The sequence below is a fragment of the Saccostrea echinata genome, unplaced genomic scaffold, assembly GCF_033153115.1.
Source record: "Saccostrea echinata isolate AGI-Se365-2 ecotype Australia unplaced genomic scaffold, CSIRO_AGI_Sech_v1 ptg000054l, whole genome shotgun sequence".
NCBI lineage: Eukaryota > Metazoa > Mollusca > Bivalvia > Ostreida > Ostreidae > Saccostrea > Saccostrea echinata.
In genome coordinates, this window is record NW_026889803.1 from 27,215,809 (window position 1) to 27,228,394 (window position 12,586).

General features: G+C 33.2%; 1 protein-coding gene across 1 annotated transcript; it reads right to left on the reverse strand.

Moving 5' to 3' along the window:
- Positions 1 to 827: 827 nt before the first annotated feature.
- LOC133171942 (uncharacterized) lies at positions 828 to 5,559 on the reverse strand. Its single transcript, XM_061306735.1, has 2 exons — positions 5,432 to 5,559; positions 828 to 1,586 (listed from the first exon to the last, which is right to left on the reverse strand). The coding sequence occupies exons 1-2, from the start codon at positions 5,553 to 5,555 to the stop codon at positions 1,093 to 1,095; spliced, it is 618 nt and encodes a 205-aa protein (XP_061162719.1). The 5' UTR covers positions 5,556 to 5,559; the 3' UTR covers positions 828 to 1,092.
- Positions 5,560 to 12,586: the final 7,027 nt, after the last annotated feature.

The window sequence follows — 12,586 nt, forward strand, 5'->3', positions numbered from 1 at the left end:
ACAATATAAAAAATCATAAACAACACAGTATTGTGCCTAGAATAAACTTAAAGTTTATAAGACTATGCCACGGAGCCAGATGATATGGCAAATTGAATATACAAAAAGTGTCAGTAAGTATTTCTCATATTAAATTTCCAAAAATTTTGAAAAAAAAATCATTTTTACGTTTAGTTACGTTTCCACAAAATAATATATAAAGCTATCATTGTACCTAAGCACTATGTTTCCGCAATTTACTTGCTGCGTAGCTGCATGCAGATCTTTAGCTTGCTGGTCTGAAAAAATTGAGATAGAAGACCAGAGAGCTGCAGTGCCACCCATAGGAAAAACTGTTGTATTTCTTGCGAACAAAAAATGTTCCTCAATTTTCTCCGTATATCTCAAAATATTGTTAACCATGTGTTCCTATAAAATTCCTTTATTACTTCCACAACAAAACGGATATATGTTAAAAATTGTTTTTAATATTTTATTTATCAGTAAAAAGGACTTTTTAAATCTTTCACATCTCCTTAAAGGACTTGTTATATACATACATGTGTATGAATGTCACATTTCACTTGGACTATCAACAAATCAAACTTCCGTCTGATAAAGTCTTTAAAAGATTTGAGTACCGATTGTACATCTTCATATACTCAGAACTGGAGATCGGTAATTAAAAAACAGTATCTATTTACTTCATTTTTAATAACAATAAAAAAATTTAAAGGATTCCACCCTATTTTTGCAGTTTTTTGTTTGAATTTTTTTTTATATTAATTATATCCCCTTTCAAGATGTGCCCTTCATTAGAGCAAACTTGAATCAACTTTGATGCCCTGTGCTAAATCTGGCCATGTGCTTTTGGAGAAGTTGAAAATGTGATTAGTAAAGTTAACAGATAGATGGACTGACAATGGACAAACTTCAATAAAAAAAATCTCACTTGAGCCTTTCTCTCAGGTGAGCTTAAATAAAATTAAACTTATAATAATATCAAAATTTAAGCAAAGTCTGACTTTGCAGCAGGTAAAGTTTAAAAGTGTGTTTCATCATTTAATTAATTTAATGAGCTTCATTGTAGACATATACTGTACCTACATCTTTTCAATTTTCATCCCTATGAAAATTAAATGGATCCAAAATGTCAGGTAAACTGTGCTGCTTTTGTGTAGGAAAAGACGACACATGGAATTTTAAACTGTTGGAATAAATTTCACGAGTTATGTTAGTTAACTCCATGAACCGTGACTTAAGTCGTTCACCCTCTCTAATTTTGGTACAAAATAATCTATAATGCAAAACCATCCAAAGGCAGATTATTGCTGCAGGACTTAAAGTTCCCTCATAAAAAAGTGGTACAAGGGCAGTAGATATAAGAAAATCTCCATCTGCATCATACATGAAAATTCTGAAATTATATTGGTCAATATAAATATTTGGCACAATATGATTTTCAAACTCTGGGTGGCGTTGTTTTTGAAGGAGAGAAAACACAATTGTTTCTGCAATACATTGGTCCCCTTCCTCTTTGGGTGTTTTCTCCACTTCTGCAGTTGTTCTTCCACCAGGTGAGCTGTTAGATGACTCTTCATCTGAGTCTAAAAAAAAATTTGCAATAAAGATGTACTTGAAATTTTGTTCAATCAACTTTAACAGGAGGCCCATGGGCCACATTACTCACATGAGAACAATGTCTAACTTGGGCCCAAGCACCTCACTAGATTTACTGTGACTATGTCGAATACAATGCAAAAATATCCCTAAACATTGTTAAATGCACATTACCTTCAGTCAAAGGCACGATGGTGGTGGTCATGATTTGAACAAATTTGAGTCTGCATTACCTGAGGATGCTTTTATATTTATTATGATCAATCATGGCTTTGCTGTTCTTGAGAAGGATTTTAAAGATTTTTCCTGTGTATTCCTATCACAGGCACTTGGGGTATGGACCCCCCCCCCCCTTTTCCCATTTTTTTTTCTTTTTAAATCTGGGGTCGAGTCACCTTTTTCCTATTTTTGAATTCTAATATGCTCTGTATGTTATCAATAATATAACTCTTTTGTCTCTATAAGCTGTTTTTAAATATATCGTTTTCGACTGATACATAAAAAGAGAGAAGGCTTGCACACAGGCACTTGGGGTATGGACCCCCCCCCCCCCAAAATTTACCCTAGATGCGGATGATTTAATCGAAATATTTACAAATCGGGGGCACATAAAAATTAAATTGAAATATGAAAAGAAAGAAGAATGTATAACGAATTTATTGATGTATGCATATTTCATGTTTTCTTATTCTTTCGATAAATAATCAGGCGAAGTTTAAGCGAGGTGAGGCAGACGATGAGAAAAGAGTTGCAAGCCTTCTCTCTTTATATGTATCAGTCGAAAACGATATATTTAAAAACAGCTTATAGAGACAAAAGAGTTATATTATTGATAACATACAGTGCATATTAGAATTCAAAAATAGGAAAAAGGTGACTCGACCCCAGATTTAAAAAGAAAAAAAAATGGGAAAAAGGGGGGGGGGGTCCATACCCCAAGTGCCTGTGATTCCTATGTAAAACTTTGATCACCCATTGTGGCCCCAGCCTACCCCCTAGGATCATGATTTCAACAAACTTGATTGCACACTACCTGAGGATGGTTCCATATAAATATGACTAATCATGGCTTTGCTGTTCTTGAGAATAAGATTTTTGTAGATTTTTTCCATGTTTTCCTTATGTAATTTTTGATCCCCCATTGTGGCCCCACCCTACCCCTGGGGGTCATGATTTGAACAAACATGAATCTTCACTACCTGAGGATGCTTCCACATAAGTTTCATATTTTCTAGCATAGTGGTTCTTGAGAAGAAGATTTTTAAATGATTCAAAATTATCTCTCCTTGGAAGAAGGCATGGCCCTTTATTTGAACAAACTTGAATCCTCTTTACCCAAGGACACGTAAGGAGTTAATCCTTACATTGCAGGTTTCGAATCCCACTGTGGGACGTGGAGACCGGTCCTTCCGATGATACCCTATAAACTGAGGTCCCGTGTCGCAGTAGGTGCCAGTAGGTGCTGGCATGAAAAAGATCCCTCACTGCTCAATGGCCCGAAGTGCCGAGTATAGATCAAAATTTACAGCTCTCCAACGGCAAGTGGTGGCGTCTCCATATGAGTGAAAAATCTCAAGAGGGACATTAAACAACAAACAAACAAACAAAACCCAAGGACACTTTTTGGCAAGTTTGGTTGAAATTGGCCCAGTGGGTCTCGAGAAGAAGATGAAAATGTGAAAAGTTTACAACGACAATGCCAACCACGACAACAGATGAACAAATTTCGATCAGAAAAGCTCACTTGAGCCTTCGGCTCAGGTGAGCTAAAAATGAATATGGAAAATGATAATCTACAGATGTCATATTGTTTCTGTGAATTAGTGGTCATTATCTGCCCATGGATACTGCATATTTAGCTATAGATGTCCATAAGAGGACAAAGGATAATTACTGGTATCACTGATATATACTAAAGGGAATAACTTTCCTCAAAGTGGAGTACAGATTTCCTTACATGATCAATAGAGCCCTAACAAACATCAGAACCCTGACCCAATTGTAAAAATTTTCACAAAAACACCATTGCTCATTACAATGGCAATCTGCCTCTAAAATGCCTAAGAGCAAAGAAGAAGACTCTGATTTCACAATTCTGGAAGAGGAATCCATACTCATTATAATTATGCACTTAGTATGTTTGATTCATACCACAGACATTTAGATCACTTTAATCTAGGGATGGCAACGAATATTCGAACATTCAAATATTCATTCTATAAGTTGATATTCGAATATGAATTTAAGATTCGAATATTCAGTGTTTTTCAGATTTCATAAAAAGAAGTACTGTGATTAAAAGATTTTGATTAGAACAATGCTGGAATTATTCCTGTTTAATTTACTAGCGATCAATTTCGATCGACTGATTTCTTTCACTACTTTCTTATCTTATAAATCTTCTAAATTACATGTATTTTGTTTTGAGTAAGGTGTTGTAAAGAATTGTACAATAATGCTTTATGTATATAATACAAAACGTACTTTCATAGTTTTTATTAGTTAGATCCGATCGGATCTAGAATCGAGGACAACAAATGAAATCTAAGAGTATCTAAAAGGCGTGAAGAGTATACTTATCAAAACAAAATTAATTGATCATTGAATGAATGTCCGATAGAATTAATCTGTAATTAATATTGTAAAGGGCTTAATTTCAGAATAAATGTGTAAATTACTTGATTATCTCGGGTTGTACATAATTTATATTCATTATCGGGAAAACAGTTAATTACCTAGGAAAATTGTCTATGGAAATATTTGTTTACATTGTATCAAAGATGATAATCATATCTCTTATCAGGTAGATAATTGTAATTTATTACACGTATTGAAATCTGAACAGTATACCGTTACGGCTATCTTGCCTTTTGTGAGACGACTGGTTCCTCAGGTAGGGCTACTATAAATACACGTTTCATTTGTTAAAATTATACTTTTCTACATTTAAATCAATTATTTATTTCAAACATTGACAAATATCAAATGGAATTTCTTATTGTACACCTACAAAAGTCTTCATACAATTTTACTTCCAATATAAGTATGCCTACGAGAGTAGGATGATGCATATTTAAAATAAAACAGATTTTATTTATTTTATCGAATATTCGAATATATTCGAATACTTTCATTGAATATTCGAATATGAATTATTGACAAAATTGACATCCCTACTTTAATCTGACTTTAAAAAAAAAAAAAAATTGGGGGTAAACAAGAGGCCCAAGGTATCACAATTTTTTTTTTTTTTAAAATTGTGGCATTCTTCATATATATACAGATTTTTTTAATCAGTTTTGTTCACTTCTTGTTGTCTAAGGGAACTGTGCCTTGTATGTATGCTAGAATATTTAGTCATTACCTTCACAAAACATTTATGTTCAAAAATGGAGGGAATAAGGTAAAATTTGTGCGTCCAAGCGGGCTGATGCAGAGTAAAATTTATACGTCTGCTCTTGATTTAGTACGTCTCAAGCATGCTGGCGCACGTTTACTTCCTACACTGGACCCAAGGGCCATGAATTTCACAATTTTGGTAGAGGCTCCCTTAAGTTGGTATAGAGATCAATAGAATAAAGAGGAAGATTTATGTAGATTGCATTAGTTTTGGTGGTTTTAGCCCCATTCTTCGGGCCCCAGGAGGCATGGATCATGAAATTCACAATTTTTTTCTTCTTTACCCATCATGCCCATAGATGCTATACATCAAAATTAGTTGAATTTGATCATTGGTTCCAGAACATGAATACTGATAAAAGCATGAAGCTATAGGTCACCTGAGTGACTCAGTGACCTCAAAAACAATAGGAGTTGGTGTAAGACTCCATACCATCAACTCTCTGTTTCTTAGTGGGTGAAGCATCTGTGGACTCAGACTCTGTAGAATCTGTTGACTCGGAATCAGACTGGATAGGGCTACCTAAAGTACATGTAGCCATGCTCTCTCCTTCCATTTCATGGGATCCAAATATTATGTCTACAAATCCATGTCACACATCTCCATTTCCTACAAAATATCAACAGAACATCATGACCCACACGCTGACAGCTAGAATGAACAAGAAAATGAATGATACATACAAATATCACATTGGCCTGCAAAAAATCTTGTTGGTATAGCTGGGGAGGTGTTCCAAGGGACACATTTAAGAACAAATTTCAAAAGAAATGGAATGTAACCAAATAAGAGGCCCATGGGCCACAACTCTCACCTGAGTAACTTTGGCCCTGCTGTTCTTCACCAGTTTTCCCCCTTGTAATACTCATTGTGGTCCCATACTACCACAGGGGGCCATGATTTGAACAATTTAGAATGTTCACTACCCCAGGAAACTTCCACATAAGTTTCAATTTTTCTGGCCCAGAAGTTCTTGAGAAGAAGATTTTTAAATAATTTTCCTGTATGTTTCAATGTAAAACTTTTATTCCCTATTGTGGCCCCACCCTATCCCGAGGGTCATGATTTGAACAATTTAGAATCTACACTATCTCAGGATGCTTCCAATAAGTTTCAGCTTTTCTGGTCAAGTGGTTCTTGAGGAGAAAATTTTTAAAGATTTTTCCTGTACGTTTCAATGTAAACCTTGGATTCCCAATTGTGGCCCAGCGCCCACCCTACCCCCGGCGGTCATGATTTGAACAATTTAGAATCTACACCACCCCATGATGCTTCATCATAAGTTTCAGCTTTCCTGGTCCAGTGGTTCTTGAGAAGATTTTTAAAGGTTTTTCCTCTCTATTTCCATTAAAACTTGGATTCCCTATTGTGGCCCCACCCTACCCAAGGCGGTCATGATTTGAACAATTTACAATCTACACTACCCCACAATGCTTCATCATAAATTTAAGCTTTTCTGGCCCAGTGGTTCTTGAGAAGAAGATTTTTAAAGGTTTTTCCTCTCTATTTCCATGTAAAAATTGGATTCCCTATTGTGGCCCCATCCTACCCAAGGGGGTCATGATTTGAACAATTTAGAATCTGCACTACCCCAGGATGCTTCCAAATGTAAAACATGGACTCCCTATTGTGCCCCCCCCCTTACACCACCCCCAGTGGTTCTTGAGAAGAAGATATTTAAAGATTTTTCCTATACATTTCAATGTAAAACTTGGATTCCCTATTGTGCCCCCCCCCCTTCCCTTCCCTTTTAAGAGCTTTATAAAGTGGGGTGGGGCTAAAAATGAATGGGAAATGGATGTAAACAGTGAACTCCTACCTGAAATAAAGTAAAATAAATATATCTTACATATTTTGGTAAAAGAGGAATTCCATAAAGGTTTATATGTCAAAGATTAAGTATATGCAAAAATAAGTGTAAAATTTGGATGGTAATTTTTTGTCAATCTACTGAGGGCCTGTATGGCACATCATCCTTTCATATGATGGAAAACCCTGCTACACTATATGGAAGCTTTCACTCAAGTTTTGTGTTTTCTGATAAGTTATCAAGATTTTCAAGTCACCCACCCACTTTTGCCTTTTGATTATCTCTCCTTTCAATGTGTTCAAGGTGGTGTGCTACTTTATTTGAACAAACCTGAATCCCTTTGGTATCACCAAAACTTTCGTATCAAGAAATATCAGCTAGGATCCCCCCTCCCCCCCCCCCCCCCCAAATATCAGAATAATACATGTATCATGATATTTATACATGCAATTTTTACTACGATATTAAATGAATATCCATAATTTTTCTTAAAATGTGCTGTAAAAACATAAGGGTGAATTAAAAAAAATGACCACCAAACTGAAATTTTTTGGAAAAATTCAACTACATATAACATATTTTTCATTTATATCATCTTATTGCACATGCATTCTAGTTTAAAATCCTGAAGTGGCAATAGAATAGACAATTGGATTAAAAAGTTTCAGAATTTTTATTAGTAAAATTTCTTTTGAAAAAAGAAAATATCATTACACCTTAAAAGACTTTCTAAAATACATAATCACAAGAAATTTTAGTTTTTTATGCTTGAAAACGGTAAAAGGGGTATAAATGATTAAATCTAGACCTTGATTGAGTATCTTCTCTTGTGTATGTGACAAAGAATTGGCTTTTTGATTGTTATTTTACATTATTTTTTCAATTCTGGTTTGAAAAGTATTAATATGAAAAAAATATGAAGCAATACAATTCCCCAAAATTAACTTTTTTGTCCGTTCAAGTCATTTATTTAAATCTAAGCCAAAAAAGAATTTTTAAATACGAGTTCTCTTACAAAAAATACTAGATTTTGAAGTGACCCTATGTTACATTATTGTGTTCCACTCCTGACATCTGATATGTATTTTATTTAACATTGTTTTAAAAATTATAACACACAATAACCCATTCTTACTTTGTAAATCAATTTTTCGTTTTGATATTTTTCATCGTTTACGACAGGTTTTTCATATTTTTAAGACCTTAACACATGACTATTTGCAAAGTGTAATGTATATAAATTGTATTTAAAAATATATGTGAAATGATGAAAACTATCCCCTGAATTGATTGTAAAATTTCTGTAATTTGTTGATAGACATAGTGTTTTGAACATCTAATAGTATCAAACAATTTTTTTCAACTTATTTTTTAGTAAAGATAGTTAAAAAGCATTGGTAATTATAAAGCAGTTTTGTTGCACTCCTGACTGCAGTAAAATTTAAAATTAAAACCATAGAACACAAAAATTCATAAAGTGTTGGCAACATCAAGTGGTAATGAATTTGTGCAATATTTATAGTCCAATACTTCATAATTAAAACATATGAAAGTATTTAAAATTCGCATTTTATCTGGAATTATTCCCTACTTATGCCAAAAAACTAGCTTAAATGTATATTTAGAAGATAAAATATATTTTATAGCTCATATTTTCCTTTAGAGGACAAACACAGTAACCCACCAGAAAAATTCTACTCATCATTTTTTTTCTTTATTTTTATTCTTATTGGATGATTTATAATTCTAACATATTTGTTGCACTCCTGACCAAAAGCATAGGGGCCTTTAAAGTAGAATTGTGAGGTGAAAACTATATACATAAGAACTTGTTCTGTTGTTTCAGTGAAGTTGAGGAGGAATTACTTGAATTTTATGACAATTTTTTAGTGTGTTTATTTTCAACGTTCATTAAAAAAATCACAAAAAAGATAAAAACACATCTGAATTGATAAAATTAAAAAAGGAAGGATTTTAATAATAAAACTGTCAATAATTTAGTATTAAATTATACAAAAAGATCATTATTAATTAATGAATACTTCTAAGCTTGAATAGAAGTGTTTTTGTCACACAACTTAAATTTAAAAAAATGTGTTGCACTCCGGACCATAGAAATATAGATCTGAAGCACAGACAGGCCCTGTAATTGATAAATCTATTTGGTAAAAATGTTCTTTGTGTCTTTATTGTCCAAAATAAAAATAAGAAAATCATATAATGATAATAGTTTTTTTCATGCTTGGGAGCAAAACATCAAATGTTGCACTCCTGACATTATTGGGTATGCACATATACTTGACTCTCATTAATGCTGCTTGTGATTTATATAACATTTATAAATTTTAAAATGTATATCAGTTATTGTCTTACACTTTGAAAAAAATTTTTTGTCTTAATTTTCTTTCAGAATTTTACAATTGATGTTTTTTTGGAAACACTACATTTTTTCTGTTGCACTCCTGACATGGTATAACATTTTTTTAAACATCAGTCATGACCACAACTTGATTAAACAAAAGTTACTACAGTCCACATTTAAAGCTCAATACTTTGAATATTATCAGGAAAGTCTTTATTTTCAACATAAAGCATTATAATTATTTATTTCACAGATCTCCAAAAAATATTGAAATTTCAAAATGTCACAAAAAGGTGTTGCACTCCTGACAATTTTGGCATCATTTTTGGGCATAACTTTTTTGTTAATTGAGATATCACCGAAATATTTGGCACGTATTTAGACACTATCTAAAGACATATGCTGAGACATAGAAATCTATTTTCATTGCTTGTATTTTTAGTTTGGGTTGATAAATATGTGTTTGGTCATTTTTTTTTAATTCACCCATAACCAATTCACTATTCTCATTTTTATTTATACATTCATGCATATTTGGATGCAAGGATGTCGTTGTTTTACTGTTTTTTCAACATTTTTTATACATGTGGTAATTGTAATATAAAAGTTTTAACAGAGAAGAAGGTAAAGTTTGGGCATTATTGTGCCCTAAAAACTTGATGTTTTTAAAAAGTTATGAAATTGGAATAAATATGAATTGAGTAGATGAATTTGATAAATCATGAAAGAATATAGCATAATGTAGGACCATTGTGGAAATATGACGTTATTTATTTGTTAATTTTCTACATTTAAAACAAAAGAAGCCCCAAAATGACTCATTTCTGGGGTTATTTTCCTCATTAAGAAAATAATGTCCACAGCTGTTGTACATTTCAATTTTACATTTCCATTTCAATCCTTTACAAAATCATATTTATTAAAATCTTTGTGGGCAGTGCATGTGCTCTATATTATCTGAAAGAAAATTCCACTGAAAATTTATGTCTTCTGCAACTTTTGAAGAAAATATGGGAAAATCCACTAGTTCATGACGTCACAATTAGCATTTAGGAGGTCAAATGAGAATTAGATGTGTCGTATCACCACAAATGCCCCCGCAGGCAGCCAAAATTTCAAAAGCCATACAAAGGCACTTGGGAGCTCTACCCTAATTTTTTTGGAAGTGTAACCGGAACCACACATATTTTTTTGTTTGGCCTCATTGTTTGAACAAATCTGAATCTACACTATCTGAGGATGCTTCCATATAATTATGACCAATCCTATCCCCAGGAGGTCATGATTTTTTTCAAACGTGAATCTACACTACCTTAGGCCAAACAAAAAAATATGTGTGGTTCCAGTTACACCTCCAAAAAAATTAGGGTAGGTAGGTAGGGTCTTCTTTTTTTTTTTTAACAAAATGATTTTCTTAATTTTTCTAAATAATACCTATCACTACTTTGCAAGTGGCATTTAGATGTGGTGTGATAATACTAGTCAATATTGATAGGGGACACCTACATGTTAGCTTGCTTTGGATTTAACACTATTAAACACTTGCACTATGTTTTGCAAGGAGGCCGTCATTGCTGAAACTAAAACTTAAACCGGAGCCATTGATAGAAATCTGGGAAAATTCCGGAAAAAATATGAAAATTGCCGGAAAAAAGTTTAGTGTCGGGGGTATAAAATAGGGACGGTCGGGTAACCGGAACCACACATATTTTTTTATTTGGCCTTAGGATACTTCTGAATAGTTAATAACCAATCATGGCTTTGCTGTTTTTGAGAAGAGTTTTTCTATATATTCCTATGTAAAACTCTGATCATCCATTATGGCCCTACCCTCCGCGGTCATGATTTGAACAAACTTGAATCTACACCACCTGAGGATGCTTCAATATAAATATGACCAATCATGGCTTTACTGTTCTTGAGAAGAAGATTTTTAAATTTTTTTCCTATATACTCCTATGTAAAATTTTGATTGTCCATTGTGGCCCCACCCTACCCCAGGGGGTCATGATTTGAACGAACTTGAATCTATACTACCTGAGGATGATTCCACATGAGTTTCATCTTTCCTGGCCCAATGGTTCTTGAGAAGAAGATTTTTAAAAGATGCCATTAACTTAACACTAATTTGTAATCATCTCCCCTTGGAAGAGGGTGTGGCCCTTCATTTGAATAAAGTGAATCCCCTTTACAGGGTTCGACACTAACGTTAGTCCGTTAGTCTCAGACTAATAGATTTTCATTCGGACTAATAAAATATGTGGCTAATTAGTCCGAACGGACCAATAAAAATTTCTGAAAAACAATATGAATAAATTACCGATGTCCGATTCACGACAACTTTTACTGGAAAACCCCTCGTGTATTTTTAGATTTCTAGCTTTTGGCGGGTTGTTACGCAATGCCGGGTCAATCATTCAGCGCTTAATTTTTCGACTGATCGATATGAAGTATAAGGTTTTAGCGATCATGATTTAGTATGACACTTTTAAGAAAGATTTTGGACGTTAAGGATGTAATGTAAAGACAAAAAAAAAAAAAAAAAAAAAAAAAAAAAAACGAGATCGGGAATACGATCGTACTTGCTGATTGCGAGATATCAATGAATCTGTGGAATAATATATTTCACGTACAAATACTTTGCTTATTTCAAAAAATAATACGTATATTAATTGTCAAGTTTAATTAATATTAAAAAACATTGATGTTTCTTTTTTTTTTGACGGACTAATAAAATCGCGTGCGGACTAGTAAAAGTAATGAAGCACTAGTCCGGCTGGACTAAAGACTTAAAAAGTTAGTGTCGAACCCTGCTTTATCCACAGATACTCTGTGCCAAGTTTGGTTGAAATTGGCCCAGTAGTTCTGGAGAAGAAAATGAAATTGTGAAAAGTTTACAACAACGACAATAATGACGACAGACAATGGACAAACTTCGATCAGAAAAGCTCACTTGAGCCTTTGGCTCAGGTGAGCTAAAAAAAAAAGATTTTCAATCCTAATGGCAACATGATTCTTTAAAATAAAAAAAACGATAAAGACAATTATGCATCTCAGTGTAGTCTACTTGCATGCCATGTTATATTAAAATCAGACCAAAACTATAGGAGAAGTATCGTTTTGAAAGTATTTCACAGAAATTTCTAGTTTCAGTTATCATGGCAACACTGTTCATCGAAATCAAAAAAAAAAAAAAAAAAGAAGATGTATCTTAGTATAGTTTACTAGCATGCCAAGTTATATTGAAATCTATGTATATATAAATTTTTAACAAATTCCTTATATGGATATAATGAATTACGGATATAACGAAGTAAATTTCAAAGGTCCCAGTGACTAGTGATGAAACGATTGTCACCGACAATCGACTGTCGATCGATTGGAGCTCTTCGATGCTACTAATTGATCATGACAC